Source organism: Artemia franciscana, chromosome 19 (genome assembly GCF_032884065.1).
Source record: "Artemia franciscana chromosome 19, ASM3288406v1, whole genome shotgun sequence".
NCBI lineage: Eukaryota > Metazoa > Arthropoda > Branchiopoda > Anostraca > Artemiidae > Artemia > Artemia franciscana.
The window spans coordinates 27,246,464-27,265,139 of NC_088881.1; the positions used below are offsets into that span (position 1 = coordinate 27,246,464).

At 35.9% G+C, this 18,676-nt stretch overlaps 1 protein-coding gene across 1 annotated transcript in view; it reads right to left on the reverse strand.

The window, feature by feature from the left end:
• Window positions 1–18,676, reverse strand: part of LOC136039503 (sphingolipid delta(4)-desaturase DES1-like) — a 53,561-nt gene that overhangs the window by 8,495 nt on the left and 26,390 nt on the right. Inside the window, exons 3-5 of the mRNA XM_065723291.1 lie at window positions 8,189–8,365; window positions 4,508–4,647; window positions 457–882 (exon numbers count right to left, since the gene is read on the reverse strand). Coding sequence (XP_065579363.1) covers window positions 457–882; window positions 4,508–4,647; window positions 8,189–8,365 — 743 coding nt within the window. The remainder of the gene's footprint in view (window positions 1–456; window positions 883–4,507; window positions 4,648–8,188; window positions 8,366–18,676) is intronic.

The following is an 18,676-nucleotide window of genomic DNA, read 5'->3' on the forward strand; positions in this document are numbered from 1 at the left end:
TCAAACTGGCCTAAGAAACCATTCACTGATTATTTGAAATTACGTACCTGAGGAACATGACTACATACCTGAGGAACATAACTACATACCTGAGGAGCATATCTACATACATGAGGAACATAACTACATACCCGAGGAACATAACTACATATCTGAGGAACATAACTACATACCCGAGGAACATAGCTACATACCAGAGGAACATGACTACATACCTGAGGAACATAATGGAGAAATATAACTACATACTTGAGGAACATAATTACATACCGGAGGAACATGCCGGAGGAGCATAAATACATACCAGAGGAACATGACTACATACCTGAGAAACATAATGGAGAAATATAACTACATACCTGATGAACATAATTACATACCGGAGGAACATGCCGGAGGAGCATAACTAGATACCCGAGGAACATACCTACATACCTGAGGAACATAACTACATACCTGAGGAAGCCTCGACCCTGGAACAGCAGGAAAATCATGATGCTCATTATGATAGCCAACGTTGAAGGTAATCCAGTTTAACGGACCATAATAGGAATACGTTTCAAAGCCCTTCTTAAACATGTAATGCTCACTAATAAAGTGCCCAGCGACTGGATGAACTCCCATAGCAAGCAGAGAACCACCAAGCATGTACACCAGGCTCTTTGCGCCAAGGAAATAGAAGACTGCAAAATTGAATGACAGTTGCAAGACTGTGTTGAAAAGTTCTAGCTTGGTAGGAGAGCGAGGTCGGGTGAATACGGGTCGGAGGGCATAGAAAAGGGGCTGGAGGAATAGCCAGAGCAGTTTACCACCAGTGGTACAAAACAGTTTGGCTTCAAGTGATGTTGGTATGTCGCTATCGAGTTCGTCGTCACCCTGGTACTAAAATAAGGAAAAAGAAGCGTTAATAAATGAAAAATAAAAAGAAGTTAAAGCTCGAGGATAGTCTAGTTATTATATATGAAATGTATAGGTGTACTCAGGTCCGATAGTTCGGGATTAGGTGGAGGGGGTGGGTCAACAGCGGAAAAAAATAAATACGATACATTTTCAATATTCATTGAGTTATGGGGGAGACTTCGAACCAATCTCAGAGAAAGAAGGGTGGGGGAGTAATTTTTAAGAAAGTTCAAAGCCATGTAATTTTTATGCTCTAAGTGTTTTTTTTTTCATTTTAAGCTTTATATTTTTCCTTTGCACAATTTGCAGAACAAGATAAGGGATGATTTTCGGCTGTTTTCTTTACTTTTTCGGTTCCCCCCCGGCAAAAGGTTTTATCTTCTTTTTTTATGAGCATATGTGACTTTTCGTTCCCTTTGGTTTTTACACCTTTTTATTAGAGTTCTACCACTATCTTATTTTCATTTTCAAAAAAGAGAATAATAGTATAAATAACAATAAAAAGGAAAATACTCTGTCTTACAAATATTTTCCACTTTAAAAAAGGAACAATATTTTCCATATTTATATTCAAAAATACATACTTTTACTACAAGAAGAAAATCAAAAACATTTTCTGGCAAATAAAACAACACAGTCCATTTAGTGTCTGCGCCGATCTCAGTTTTGTATTTCCCGTTTTTCGGTTTTGTATTTCTCACACTGGTACTAGTTTTCCCTCTTGTCAGTTTCCCGTTTGACTCTTTGCGTCAAATCTACATAAATCCCTTCATTTACGTGAATGACGCCCCTGCTAGCGGCAAAAAGTCAGGCGACAGCGCCATGTAACCCGATAAAAACTTCTCTATCCGGTGACTAGGGTCACCCAAAATTTCTTGTTGATAGGAGGCCACATTCTGAGAGGAGGCCATAGGGGACCACAACAAGATAAGGTTTTTCCCTTCGGCTTTGGGGTCTTTTAAAACAGGAGGCAATAATCTGACATTATGAACCATTTAGAACAGATCTGAGAAAGGCCAAGTTTTATTTTTGAAGGTTTTCGCATCAAAGCATGCGATTTACGCTTAAGATGAACCGTCGCAAGACTATTCCCTAAAATTTGAATTTCTGTTGGATTTCCTTGCGTCTAAAATTGTATATTATTTTTTAAAACCTAAATATGTTATAAGTGCTAATGCTAATAATTTAATATAAAAGGATAGCTATTTTAATTTATTCTCAACATGACCAGACACGATAAAGTCAAAAACTGATATATGCTTTTGCCTGCGAAATTTATCGCAATTAATTGAGGTAAGTTACGCTTGACTGATGTCCAGCATGAATTTAGGATGTTCATAAAATGAATCTCCAAAAAACATCCTTTTACAATTTCCTCCGTCGTTAATTAAAATAAGAATATAATATTACAAAAAATTACAATAATCTAAGAGTTAAAACGAAGATACTTCAAAGAATTTTCGTCAATGAATGTTATAGCTTTTAGGAGCTAATTTGATTCCGTCCATTCTAAAATTTCTCAATTACAGGGTTAGAAAGGGTTTACAACCACAAAAACCCAGTAAATTTCAAAGAAGCCAAACCTGACTTAGCCCAAAATGGACTGAAGAAGCGTCTCGTGACTAAAAGTAATATATATCTTACGTAATGTAATCATATAGATAATGAGCATATAAGCAATATACCCTGAGAATATTAAAATATAAGCAATATTAGCAAAATATTTCTAGACTATAAACATATAACACCAAAAATATTGGGAATAATCGCCAATAAATCATTAACATTTAAGACTAACTGTAATTTTTTAATTGTCTTTGCTGGTCTGTGCGTTGCCCTGGTCAAATTTGCCTCTGAATAGCATATATTAAATCATTTATATGAATTATTATTAAAGCTTTCTAGCCAGTATAATATGTTAATTAACCTGTAGCTTTTATACAAAAAATCAAGTTTAAAGAAAATTCCTTATGGGTGAAACTATTTTTACAACCACGAGCAACTACAAAACAGTAATGAAGTACTTCCTTGAGAAATATCCAAGAATCCAGCTAATGTAGGTGCCCTTCGTCCTGAGCGTTACGGAGGGAGAGGGTTCGTATTACCCCACGGGTGGTCAAAATTCAAACACCAAAATACAGTCTTAGATATGAAGCAACCTCAAGAAAGAATCCCTCCTCCTGGGAGCAAGTAGAAGAAAAACTCAATGAATATATTAAAGGAATTAGTAGAGGCAGTATAAAGTTAGTATATTAGTATAAAGCAGTGGATAAAACTTACAGAAATTTTGACTTAATCAAGGAGCTAGAAATAAGTTCAGTTTTGCATTGTTGGTAAATTCTAATTAACACAGCTAGACTTATCGTCTTTTTCTTTCAATGGAGAGTTTTACAGCAATCATTTGGGGAAGCCTAAAAGGCAACCATGTCCCATCTACACCCCTTTTCACTGCCCTTATCGCAATGGCATCCAATCAAAATTTCAAGATAGCCATTTTATTGGCCCCCCAGATGACAAGACCCCCAAAATGCTTGGGTAAGGACCATGGTTTATACAATTTGTTCATTATTTACATAGAGGATTTGTGATTTGGAAAGAGGGCAGTGGGGTAATTTTGTAAAAATCATGGGTGTGGGGAGAAGTTGGAGCCAAAATTCCAGAATCTTCAGGGGGGTGTTGAGCTAAATCAAAACACACTATGTTCATGTAGCCTGTAAAAAGGGCCTACCAGCAATATTTCTGAAATGGTTACGGCATGTTCAAACTTACAGGATTTGATAAGACTCCCTGATTCATTCTTTTGGGTACCCGTCTGACTGTTTGTGTTCTAAACAGTAAGCTGTACGTAAAACGTGGCTCAATCTAACTTTCCAGGAGCTTAAATGAGAGAAAGGTTGAAATGGCTAGGAAATGTCCTGCAGGTAAAGGATGACAGATTGCCAAACTTCCTCCGTTTCGGCCAACCATCTAGGGCCAAACGAAAAGCAGGCCGTCTTCCGAATGGAGTGGTCGTGAAGAAGAATTTATGGGAAATTGAACTTCTTGGGAGGGTGCTAAGAGGGAGTATTTTAATAGATTTGGATGGAGGAGGACGAGTAGCTGTGTAGGCTTCGAGGGACTTGGTGCTGCAGTGGGTTGTTAGCAGCAGTAGTAATCCGCTTAGATATCAATTCTTGAAATTCTACAAAGATTTCATTTACCTAACTCAATTACTTTCCTGAAAATATTAAAGAAAGTTTGTCGAGAAAAGATTGCTTACCTTATGCATACTGGCATGCTTAAAAAAAGTCAAATTTCCTAAATTCCTCATATGTACAGAATTATTAAAAAAGATGAAAACGGTACTGTCTGCCAATAAAAAGTACAAAAACCACTTTAAATATTTTCACTAAATTTAGTCCAAAGGACACCAGCAAATTTTGGCCTAAAATGTAGGCCCAAGTTTCGGCACGATTTTTAGATGAATCCCCTCATTCATAGAGGTTAGGCGCGTGTAACCGAATGCATTTGCCATCGGAAAGGGTATGGTAACAAGAAATCAAATATATACAAAAATCTAGTATCAGTCTTTGGAACAATTTAGTTATTATATTTAAGAAATGCTTACTCTGTGATGCTCTAAATGGTACTTCTTAAAGGCGCAGGCAAAAGGCAAGCCAATTGGCAAATTGGCGAAAATTCCAAGAATTTTGTTAGCCATTGGTCTAGCATGGCCAAACGCCAAATTGTGAGAAATCTCATGAATTGCTGTAATGAAAAAATAAATTAGTCAGATTGAGTATCTCACATCCCTGATTGAAGTGTTTTTAGCAGGGCAAGAGCTTCACTTCCCCCTCGAAATTCTAGATTTTTTCGAATTTCTGGGCAAATCCTTTTGTGAAACAATTTAAAAATCACCATTGAACCCTATTGGTTAAATAAAAAAGCCTAGTAGCAGCCCAACGCAAAAACTGGTGGGTATATCTGACTACCACACCAGGCAGTCGGGTCAGAGCAGGGATAGACGGACGTGAGCAAACCTTGCGGAAATAATACCTGGAGGAACAACCCCTTAAACACTGATACGGTAGTTCCTTGGTTCCCTCCCTACCGAGGAATACCAAACTAAAACTGGGAGTTCAACATTCCCGAATATACCAATTGTAATCATATAGCGTTTAACACCCTGGTCAGAAAATGGGGTAAAAGGGGATAGTAAATACAAATGAGAAGACTCCCTTTTCTCCTCGTCATCTGTTATAACACTAACTCAAAACTACATTTCAAATTTTCACACTAATAGCAATAGCGGGGGGGGACAAGTGACCCATCAGGAGTGAGCACAACCTTTCTACATGATCAAAAATATGTTGATGGGAGGAAAGTGAACGAACCACTTGAAATTGGACCTTTTAGCTATCTATCATCCCTCTGGACAGGGGGACTCACCGCGGTCCGTAAGTCAAGGACAGCGGTGAGTTTAATAAATTCTTATGTTTAAGAAAAACAGAAGAATTTTACTAAAGGAAAAGAAATAAGAAGGGGCATTTATCTAATATTTAATTAGATGTCTTACAACACCCAAAGCCCCCATCCCGAACAAAATTTCTCAGCACGTTCCTGACTGACTGGTTGCACGGTTAGCATGTATGGTTGAATTGAAGCGGTAGTCGTACCGTCTTTTTGAATACTTTTATTTAACTTCATATGTCCAGGTTGAGTGCTCACGATATGAAAAGTCGTTATCCCTCCCTGATAATTGCGGTGATGCAGTCTTGATGTTCTAAAGGATAAGGTAAGGTAAATGTAAGGTAAGTGATGAAGTCTAAAGGATAAGGTAAGTGTCCATGAACAGTTATAATACATGTCATAACCGCCCAGCAGTTTCCTTCTTTTAAAGAAACTAAACTTTTCTATGTAACATATATATATATATATATATATATATATATATATATATATATATATATATATATATTTTGCTTTTAATGAATTTAAAGAAGCTTTTCCCTTAAAGTAACTCTATTCTCTACCCGTATCCCCAGTAGTGAATTCTACAAGTGCAGTCACATGGCGGCGTAACAGTATACATTTAATGAGTTCCCCTAACCTAAATCGTGATTGCAAACAACCCTTGGATTTTGAATTTTGAGCAATTATAGCTTTAAGTGTTTGCAATAAGCAAAAAACTACCAATGAAATAACTTGACACCAATCAACACAGCAAGCCATATAACTGGGTAAAGGCCTAGATTAGGGGCTATTGAGAAGGATACATGGTACGAAAACAATTCTTGCTTCATAATATGAAGAATAACAGTAGTGAATACATTTTGCATGCAGCCTTGCTATACTTTAACCCACCCCCCTCACCCTAATTCGAAAATATATAGCCCAAATTAGATATTTCTCATGCATTCCGCCACCCGTTACTCTTTTTTTCCGTTTCTTGTTTCGTCACAGTTGATTCAATTTACAGGTACACAGGTTGAAACAAGAGAGACGCATTGAGAGTATACACGGAAAATATGAAATTTGGGCTAAATATTTGCACATTAGGGGGGGGGGGGTAAAGTATAGCAGGGCTGCATGCAAAATTTCTTAGCTAGAATTATTCTGAATATTATGAAGTAAGAATTATTTTCTTAACATGTTTTCTTCTCAATAGCCCCTAACATATACCTTTACTGACAACTATGTCGGTAAAGAGACCTCTACCGACAACTCCGTATGCTACGTCTCTAAGTCGTCTAGTCCACTCTACGCGTGGCTCTACGTCAGAACCACACTATGGTAAAAATTAAAAAGAAAAAAAATATGCACATCCCCAGCGCCAATAATTTATCTCATGAATAAAATGGTGAGTTCGGGAGTGTTCAACTTTCAAAGGCAATTTGTGATGATTGGCCAATCAGAACGAAGATTTAAGAAATAACTTTTTGAAAATAAAAAAGACGGAAGTTTTGAATAGCAGTTATCTTATCTATGTTGTTCCTGATTTTTCTTTTTCTATTAAGGGGATTCAACACCTTAAATGATCAGATTATCTCGTTCATTATAAACTTTTTAGTTTGTTGGGCTGAACTATTTAAAATCGGTAGGGTGGTCTTACCCAAACTTCTAGAGCTTAGACAAGAGATCCGAATAAACGACAGAAAAGTAAAAGCCGACACCGTTCAGCTTCTTCGGAAAACCGTTAGCTTCTTAAGTTTTGTGTCAAAAATAGAAATATTCTGTTTTAACGAAACTTGCATAATTCGAAAGCGTCCATTTTATTTTTTCGATCACACAGAACAGAACTTCATTTTTAAAGTTCAGTAAAGGGCAGTTCATAAAAATGTTCTGCTCGATAAATATTAAAAATCAGACCAAAGGAAATATAATTTGAGCAATTTGGCAGCTTTTAAACTAACCTTTAATTAGCTTTTCTAACTTTTGACACACTAAAGATCCGCTATAAATTTTTGCCAGAAATTTTGAGAAAATTTAAGGAAATATTGTTTGAGCAATTTGGCAGCTTTGGGAGTTCTCTGCGGCGCTGGGAAATCTCACTAACGACCCGCATTTTGTCTTTGAGACGATCAGCCGATACTAATGTTTGCAAAATGGTTTTAAGGTATCGAATCCGTTCCAATAGACTATGTCAACTGAATGATATCTGACAAAATATATAAAATATAATATTATTATCAACACAATATACCGAAAAATATATACACATGTATATATTTATCATCAAATATAATATATAATACCATAATAGAATATAATATATAAAATATTATTGTATAATATATAAAATACAACAATATATCCGGTAAAAAATTAGAGTTGACCGTCTATTAACTTTTCAAATCATGGTCTTCCCATTTAAAATTTGCGCTTATGTAGCACATATGTGATATTAAAATCAGCAAAAAACACACCACTCATATAACTTGGCTTTTTATCACCTGGTGTGACTACCATATGGCGCTGGAATAATTTTCACAAATGTACCTAAAAATATTAACTATACAGAATTGTTCTATACCGGGATCCATAAGAGTTCTTAAAAGTTAGCTCTTAATTTTTTGAAGGGCATAATTTTTTTTTTGTATAACACTATAACACTTTCGTAGCTCAGGGCCCTTTCAAAACAATAGTAGACATTAAAAATCGCGAATCTTCCAAAAACTAAGCCACAGAGAATTATAAGGAATCTGAAAATCAGGCCCTTAAGGAATGAGACACGGGGCAAATGTTCAGTATAGGCCAGTAATAGGAGGTCTGTATTTGAAGAAAATAAACTGACTAAGGAAAAATTTACCTAACATCAGGGAGTGGTTGATCACACCACCAAAACAATATGCCAGACCCAATACAGTGTACCAGCTCCAATTTTTGACGAGATATAGCATAAGCAACTGTGTCAGTACCATGGCCGTAACTATCCATTTGAATTTGGGGTCATACCCAAACAGCCGTTTGATTTGAGGATACTTCGCTAAAAAAAGAAAAAAACAGCTAATCAATGTTAAATTTTCAAAAATAAAGAAAATACATGGATGAACGATGAATGGTCTCAACATTTAATAGATAAATTAGGTCTGCACACTCTAGCTCTGTTACAATCCTATGACCTCATACAATGGGTATTTAAAGCAAAGGTACTAAATTAATCTTTGCTTGTCTTATTATGCAGTATTTTCTATTAAAGTTATGACGTATGTTAAATCCGACATATGTTTGTAGTTACAATAAGAGTAATTAAGCAGCAATTGGATTTAAATAATTTTATTGACTTTGATTCGGGTGACTTAAATAATTAAAAAAATTAAAAATACACTGTTTTGTTAAACTGTCTGGGAGATATAGGCCAAAACTGAGCGATGGCTTTGCAGCGCCTCAGAGTTTAAAAATCCACAGACAACAAAGTTTAAAGCAGAAGATAATGCTGAAAGAAAATGAACAAGTGAGAAGTCTAGAAAAATTGAAGATCCATCAAGCAATAAATAGGGCTTACATCCTTGGAAAGTAAGATGATAAATTTTAGTAATCGCATAACGTTTCGACCATTTAGATAGGATCAACCTCATTCAAATGAAAAAAAACAAACCACTATTGATATCGTGAGAAAATTAGATTTTCTTCATTGAGAGTCAAAACTCCAAGTAATGGTTATATTTGCATAACAAATGGAAAGCGGCGATATCGTTTAGTATTAGTTTATGAATAAGACTTAACGCTAAAAAACACTTCAAATCGGTAAAAAATTTCCTTGATTTCAATTCTTAGAGAGCCCGAGACTCTTGATTAACCATCTCATCAACCTCATCGATGGTAAACCACACGGAGTGAAGCACTTAACATCATGATGAAAACATACAAGAGCCGAAGACCAAGTGAGTGAAGGTAGGGAATAATACCATTTCGCTCATTTCAAAAGAAAAGGTATTTTAAAGTTGTGTGTCAGTCTCGACAGCTCAGCTAAGTAAAAGTAAGAAATTCATAAAACCATGAAGCAATCAAAATATTAACTATTTCTTTTTATTTAGATTTGGTAATCTATGATCTATGCAATAATTTACGTTAAATTACTCTGCTCTTATTTAACTCTGAATTTGAATTAATTTTAGCTTTTTCCTCATTTCGTATTTTTCAGGTTTAAAAAAATACGTTTTGCTTTTTAGAGGTGTGGGTCGAACAGGTAGACTGTAAAGCTGCACCCCTCACTGAATACCTCGTGGTTGAAAATTGCAGAATTAAAATTGAAGTCAAATGTTAAACTTCGTTTTTGCGACCCCATTCCTATACAGTATTCTCTAAAGGAAAAGAAATGAAAAAAAAACTAATAGTAAATAAAAAAAAAAACAATTCGGTTCCATTTTTTAAAGATGGTTGAATTCTAGCTCTTTCTTGATTTGCTGCTAATAAGTACGATAATTACACTTATCTCACATCATTACTCCGGTATAATGATTATTTTAACAACATAATGACCATTGTTCATGGTTCTAATAAAGTAATTTAGCACCTTATTATTTAACATCAATAAAACTAAGTTTGACAAAAAAAAAGAAAAAATATATGAGCTGCGTCAATTGCAAATCTAATAATTGTCTTTTATTTTAGTTTTCACCATTAAAACCCTTGATAGACTCTTAGCTTTGCATACCAACATGGGAGACCCTGACGGTATTTCGCTAAAAAAAAAAAAAGAAAAAAAAGTGAATCAATGTTAAATTATCAAAAATAAAGAAAATACATGGATGACCGATGAATGGTCTCAACATTTAATAGACGATTATGTCTGCAGAACTCTAACTCTGTTACATTCGTATGACCTTATACAATGGTTATTTAAAGCAAAGGTATTAAATTAGTCTTTGCTTGTCTTATTATACAGCATTCTCCATTAAAGTTGTGACGCATGTTAGAAAAAATCCAATATATGTTTGTAGTTACAATAAGAGTAATTAAGCAGTATTTACATTTAGATAATTTTACTGACTTTGATTCGGATGACTTAAATAATTTTAAAAATTAAAAACACACTGTTTTGTTAAACTGTTTGGGAGATATAGGCCAAAAACCGAGCGCTGGCTCTGCAGCACCCCAGAGTTGAAAAATCCACCAACAACAAAAGTTAAAAGCAGAAGATAATGCCGAAAGAAAATGATAAATGTGCAAACTTCGCCAAGCGAAGCATTTGACATCATGATAAAAACGATTATAAAAAGTTTTTTAACCCATTTTTTTTACCAAAAGTTTTTTTCAAAGAAGAGAAGCTCACGACATTTTTTAAGGTTTGGGGATGGAAGCTCCAAAGTCTAATTAAAGTGAAAATTGGAGACTGGTGAGTAAACTGGTGTTGATGTGGGGTTGGAAAAATTGATTTGGTTTGAAACAATCAATTAATTGATTTATTGATAAACTCGGTTGATTTATTGAGTGATCTGAAAAAGACACAAATAAATATGCACTGTCAGTTTAATATTCTCACCCAGAATAATAATATTAATAATATTAATATTAATAATAAATAATATATGAGACCCAGAGGCTCTCAAGCCTCTCTATGTTAAGAATAAACTAATGATTAAATATATATGTTAATATACTCTATGTTAAGAATAAACTATAATTAACTTCTAATGTTGGTATTGCGCATAACTTGTGCACCTAAACCCTCAGGTGTCTCTAGAAGCACTCGAAGCATTCACAAAGAGACACCAACCGTCGCTCAAAACGTGTAGCTACCTTAGTGCCCTCTTTTTCAGATTGTATTAAGTGTAGCTATTCTCAAGACAATTTAAACTGCTGGACAAACTCTGCACAGCTAAAAAAAGTTTTTAGCAAGAGAACCTCACCAAGCGAAGCATTTGACATCGTGATAAAAACATGTAAGAGCCGAAGACCAAATGACTGAAGGTAGGGGGATAGGTAGGAAAACTATAGTTAGGATAGGTAGGATAGATGGGTACAAAAACAACAGAAGCACACACAAGAAAATAAAAAGAAAGACAATGTTATCCAAAAAAGAGAACCAAGAGAACCAAGATAATGCTGAAAGAAAGTGACAAGTGCGCAAACCCCACGGAGCGAAGCATTTGGAATCATGATAAAAACGTTTATAAAACGTTTTTATAACCCGTTTTTTTACCTTTTTTTAACCATTTTTTTTTTTTAAAGAAGAGAAGCTCACGACATTTTAAAGTCAAGGAGTGACAATCCTTATTTTAACAATACAACTTAATAGCAAAAATAAATAATTAAAAGAAAAAAAATTGAATGTCAGCATGATTTAAGAACAAGTTCAAACAGCCGATTTCCATTTATCTGTGTTCTCTGGTTCTGGTGGTTTCTCTTCTAGGCCCTAATTTTTGCCTACTAATCTCAAGAGCACAGTAAAAATATGTTTACTGCTCTCCCCCTGCCTCATTGCGGTTAATTCACAATGGTATAACAAAACTAGGCTTTTCACAAATAGACTTTCTAGTTCATGATTTAAGGATAAGACTACTCGTATTATACGTTTTCTCTATGTACTCTATGCTGAAGGATATTTACCAAGGATACCCAAAATGATTCACTACCTTTTCATGCTAATATCCATATTACTTGTACCTTTTTCTTTCTTTTTATTCGTTTTGCTGACGACAGAAATATCTCATATACGCTAGAGCACGAAAAACGTGCAAGAACCGAAGTGAGTGAAGGTAGGGAATAATACCATTCCTGTTCCCTTCAAAAGAAAAAAAATGTTTTAAAGTCGTGTGTCAGGCATGACAGCTCAGCTAATTAAAAGTGGCAAATTCATAAAACCACGAAGCAATTCAAATATTAACTATTTCTTTTTATTTAGATTTGGTAACCTATGATCTATATGACAATTTACGTTAATTTACTCGAATTTGAATCAATTTTAGCTTCTTCCTCATTTCGTACTTTTCAGGTTTAAAAAAATATGTTTTGCTTTTTAGAGGTGTGGCCGAGGAACTGGTAGGCTGTAAAGCTGGACCCCTTCACTGAATATCTCGTGGTTGAAAATTACGGAATTAAAATTGAAGTCAAATGTTGAACTTCTTTTTTGCGACCCCATTCCTTTATAATATTCTCTAAAGGAAAATAAACGACAACAAAAAATAAATAAATTAATATTAAATAAATAGAAAAGGACAATTCTGTTCCATTTCCTAATGACGATGGAATTATAGCTCTTTTTTAATTTGCTACTAATAAGTACGATAATAATACTTATCCCAGATCATTACTCCGGTATAATGATTATTTTAACAATATAATGACCATTGTACAAGGTTTCTAATAAAGTAATCTAGCACCTTATTATTTAACGTCAATAAAACTAAGTTTGACAAAAAAAAAAGAAATGAGCTACTTCAATTACAAATCTATTAACTGTCTCTTATTTTAGGTTTGACCATGAAAGCCCATGATTGACTCTTAGCTTTGCATGTCCGCATGGAAGACCCTGTGCAAATTGGGGTCTGGAGGGGGCAGTTAACCACCTACCCCACATCAAATTACGCCCCTGCTAAAGAGGAGTCAAACTAATAAACAGGGGGAGATACAAGTATATAAAAAGGTTATTTCAGTCATTATACAACAATAGCCATAGTGTTTATGCCATTTTTCACATTTTGCAGTGAGAGAACATCCCCCCCTCGTCCCGGTCAGTAGGGTTTCTTTTTAAAAAGACAGGACTATGTCAGCAGAACAGCAATTTAAGAATGCATCTAGTCCATAGCAACGATAAACACTTCATTGTTTATTTACCTTTTAACAACGTTTGATTACACATTTAATTGCAACATTTAATAACATACAATTAAGGTTTACGGTAATCTGTTTTACAAAAGTAAGAAAATATAACCGAGATAGCAAAATATTACAGACAATAGTAAAAGATTTTACCGAGCGCTTGCGTTTTCCCTATTGTCTAGCGAAGAAGGGTCAGACAACTTCTGCGATGCTATCTGACGGCAAAAGGCCGGAGCGTCTGTATAACAGAAGAAGAAAATGAAAAAAAAGAAATCAAGTCAAGAGTGGTCTTGAATAACAAGGAATAAACGATCGAGAGAGACAAAAGGTTAAGCGTAAGCTTGAATTTGCATTGTTGTGAGTTATATATCAGATGATCAGAAAAGGTTAGCTACCCCGGGTCTGAAGTGAGCTGAGCCTAAAACCGTAGAACTACCTTATATAGTTCTTCTTACATTCCTAAAAAAATATTCGTGGTAGAGCTGCCAAACCCCTCTCCCATAAAAATATCTGTTCTTCTAAGTAATTGATGCATGAGCAGGTATCTATAAAAGACAAAGGATTGATTTATTTAGGTGCTTTTGGTTTTTTTTTGCAATTCTAATACTTTTTTTTTAATATTTCTCAAAAACAGCCTTGAAAACACAAAAGCCATTTCCAAAATCAATCTTCTATCTTCCATTTTAACCTGCTCATGCATCAATCACCCAGAAAAATAATAACTCATAAATCATTTCGAGAATCTTGACAAAATAGAAGTGAAAGTATCTGTTTCTCCATTGCCAACACTCCGAGAACAAACAATTTATTGAGGAATCCCGAAGTTGCTCTTTGTCATACAGAAAAGGATTCGCATTCCGAAAACGAGAAATTGGAAGAACAGCAAAAGATCCAAAGAAGTTCTGGCCATATCTCTAGGAATGGAACTAGAGATATTCACTCTATGTTGCTGTGCAACCGTTCTAATCAAGTGAAGTTGACAAAGCAGTGTGTCAGAGCAGTACTTGTAGACAAGATACTTCTGTCTATATTCGACAACATTGGTGTGAGTGGACTTGTTAATGATTTCACTGGTGGTCTGCTCCTTCCATCTGCCCGTACAATCAAGAGACAAGTCTTTCAAGCAAAGAAAAGGAAACTTATGAACTTGAAAACAGATATAAGCTAGGCTAAAAAGTCTCGTTGACCTTTGACTGTTGGTACAGTCAACATGTTGACTGTACCTCCTGTTGATACAGGGGGAGGCTACCAGGCAGTAACTGTGCATCTCAAGCAAATCAGTAGATAATTGGCCGTCTAGACGCATCATGCGCTTGAAGGTTCGACACGCAGTTGAAAATATACTCGCAACTATCAAAGTGGCCCTGAAAATATATGCAACTAAAGACGAAGTATTTTGTGCAGTATCCGACTCTGGTTCAAATGTTGTTTAAGCCCGCTACCTTGGGGGATTGAAAGTTCTTCGTGCTTTGGTCATTGCATTCATCTTTGTGTAACAAATGCTCTCAAGTTCTGGGAAGAAATCGACGTAGAGTAAGTATTGAATGTGAATCTGATGACAATGATGACTAGTTGAGAGCAACAGATTGATACAGCCGAAGATGACCTACTCGATGTCATAGATAAAGATATTGCCAACCACCGCATCTGCAATGGATGACCCTGGCAAATCGGATGAAGAAAGTGTGTCTGACGATTGGGCCGAAACTACATCTGATTCTAGAGGCAGCACTAAAGACATAGTGCCAGTATCAATAAATGCTGCGCTGAAGAAGTTCCGTAAAACCATGAAGCAACATAAAACATGGAACGTCCAACAAGACATATTTGAAGGTCTCTGCAAAGACATAGGGCTGAATGGTCAGGCACTTCATGACATGAAAGTTCGCTGGAACAGCGCACAAATCATGATTAGTTCCTTCCTCCAGAGAAAATCTGCCCTTCAGAAATTTTATGACATTCATTCTCGAGATATCAAGATTAGAAAAATGGAATTGTCCGAGCAGGAATGGTTGATTCTTCAGAGCACATCTAGTTGTTTGTGATAACTTGAAGAGGTAGTAAAAATTTCCGGTAGATCTACCTACACAAACATCGAGCAAAGTGTACATGCTGGTGAAGGGGTTGGTAAGCATCTGCGAGGTGAGATCTATGAGCCAACTCAAAAATTCTCTCAAGGATCAGCTCTTATTCCAGTAAAAGATGCACTTTGTCCAAAACCATAAATTCAACTTGGAGCTTTACCAACGTGCACCTTGGTTGGATCTATTTCCCTATGAATGACTTTGGTGGAGAGAGTGGCGGCCAGACAGTCTCTCACAACAAGCCTACTTAGCAGTTCATGTGATCTCGCTTTCTTAGGTGAAAGCAGAAATATGAAAGAACCAGAGTGTCTGAGTGAAGTTGATGACTACGAAACTCGGCCCATGGTAACCGAATTAAAAAAAAAGATGGGTTTTTACAAAAAAATTTCTATGCGAATTTTCTTTTGATGCTTATTCAGGAATGCTTACTATTACCCACGTTAAACTTCAGCATAAATCATGAGCATGAAAACATATTTCCGTTGCTTTCAAGAAAAGCCCAAAGCCTCTCTAAAATGGTGTTGGACCGAAATAAAAAGTATACTATTGAGATTGCCATGGTCAAAAACACCTAACCAGAGGAATACAGTCCCCCGCCCTAAATACCAAAGAAGGTCATATTTTTAGCATGGGTATCATTGATGTGTCTCCTTTATCTTTATTTTATGCTTCTTCTTTTTTCCTTCAAACGCCCACAGGTCACTCTATGGTTGCAGAGATAATCGTAAATTTTCGTTTACAGTTCGTGCCCTTTTTGTGAATCAAGATCAATAGCGCCAGTTTAAACTGTTTTTTCAACCTTCCACTGTGCCACTTACAAAAATTATTGTGCTTTTAGTTAACTGATCCGTTTGACTTTTAGGGTCAGAATCCCATCCTGGAGCTCATCTACTCTCGGGCATCTCGTGGTCCCTGCCAGGAGTGTACCAGGCAGTGAGCATGCATTTAATATGACTTGCTACTTTGTTCGCAAGCAATGTGCGTCTGACAGTACAACTGACAGAACCATTAAAACAAGAATCTTTCAAGTGACAAGTTCAAAGTTTGAACTTGTCACTTAGAAATAAGTTTGAACCTAAAAACTAGTTGGATAAAAAATGTATTGATCATAGTTCAGAATGGAAGTGAGTAGTTAATCATAGTGCAGTATTTGAAAGAAAAGTTAGTTGTTGTTGTATTGGATTAACGACGCCCTCTTGACTACTAAGGTCCCTGCGTCGGCCCTACAGTGCGTTCCTGCAGCATGATTCGATCTCTGGGTCCAGTATTACCAAGCTAAGGTCAAACCCACTGCGCTACCACAGGACAAAAGTTAGTTGTTTTTATTTTGTACTCCATTGTTCAACGTCTTGAGGTGGCAAGAAGGAAATCGTGTTGTAATCAGGTCCTCTAATAAGCTTTAGAATAACCTGTACAGTCGGGGTCGTGTAGGATCTACACGCGGTCGATGAAAAAGAGATGGATTAGTGGATTTAGGATGGTTTCGAGGCGGTTTCTTTACGCTAACTTGGGAATCGCAGCGCATACTGTTTCCCAGTATAGGTGACAGGATGCAACATCATAAAAAAAGAGGAAACAAAAACAAAAAACAGAAAACAAAAACCAGCTGTTAAAACAGCTGTCGTCTTTATAAAAAATGGGTTTTCTGTTTTCCAAAACAGAACGAAAAGCAGAAACAGGTTGCTTGTTTTTGACAATTTAGAATAACCTGTACAGTCGGGGTCGTGTAGGATCTACACGCGGTCGATGAAAAAGAGGTGGATTAGTGGATTTAGGATGGTTTCAAGGCGGTTTCTTTATGCTAACTTGGGAATCGCATCGCATAATGTTTCCCAGTATAGATGACAGGGTGCAACATCATAAAAAAAGAGGAAACAAAAACCAGCTGTTAAAACAGCTGTCGTCTTTATAAAAAATGGCGGTTTTCTGTTTTCCAAAACAGAACGAAAAGCAGAAACAGGTCGCTTGTTTTTGACAATTTAGAATAACCTGTACAGTCGGGGTCGTGTAGGATCTACACGCGGTCGATGAAAAAGAGATGGATTAGTGGATTTAGGATGGTTTCAAGGCGGTTTCTTTACGCTAACTTGGGAATCGCAGCGCATAATGTTTCCCAGTATAGATGACAGGGTGCAACATCATAAAAAAAGAGGAAACAAAAACCAGCTGTTAAAACAGCTGTCGTCTTTATAAAAAATGGCGGTTTTCTGTTTTCCAAAACAGAACGAAAAGCAGAAACAGGTCGCTTGTTTTTGACAATTTAGAATAACCTGTACAGTCGGGGTCGTGTAGGATCTACACGCGGTCGATGAAAAAGAGACGGATTAGTGGATTTAGGATGGTTTCAAGGCGGTTTCTTTACGCTAACTTGGGAATCGCAGCGCATAATGTTTCCCAGTATAGATGACAGGGTGCAACATCATAAAAAAAGAGGAAACAAAAACCAGCTGTTAAAACAGCTGTCGTCTTTATAAAAAACGGCGGTTTTCTGTTTTCCAAAACAGAACGAAAAGCAGAAACAGGTCGCTTGTTTTTGACGATTCTGTTTCTGTTCTGTCTTTTTTTCATCTGTTGTTTTTTCCGTTTCGGTTTTTCTGAAAAACAGAAACAGTGCCATGGCTTAATCCAGTATGGTGGCCAAAATAGCCTCCATGAAATGTTACTTATACTATTTCACTCAGTATATGGACGTTGAGAATACAATTGTTCACTTTCTGGGCAACTGTATCCAAAAATAACTTGAAAGACTGACTTAAATAAGTAAATAAACAGGTGGGCCACCATATCCTGTCTCCCTGTCTGATTTTGAGTTTTTTTTTCCTTAGTTCCTAACAATTTTTATTCGTCCATTGCTTTTTTTACCATTATACAACCAAAATGTGCACATTTATATGGGAACTTCATGATTTCGGGGAGGGGGGTCAAGTGACCAAGTTTTACTATCTGAGTTATTGTACAACTAGGCCTCTTTATTTTTGTATCCTTATATATTTTTTTTGACTAAATGAACCTAAGTGTTTAAATTTATTTCGTTTTACTATCCATTTCTTTGATAATTATATCTCTTATTCGTAAAATTTAAACAAAATATGCACAAATAAAAAAATGTCTGGTAGCATTCTTCAGCTCCATGTTCATTTAGATTGCTTTTTTCAGTGCAACCAGATATTGGCCAGATTTAAATTCTTCATGTTGTCGATAGTTTAAACAATTATGAATACAAGGACCTATTTCATGGCTGGTTGTTTTTTAATTTCCCCATCAAACAGCCAAAATTCTACTGACCATTATAACAGAGTTGAAAGCTTAAACATGTGTCTTTTGATCTTCAATCTAACAAATCGACAGATGTTGGCAACTGCTTGTCTACTTCCATCTCATGTAGGATTATGACACGAATTCTTTAGTAGCGCTAACATACGTATCTACTTACATGTCTAGACACGTGT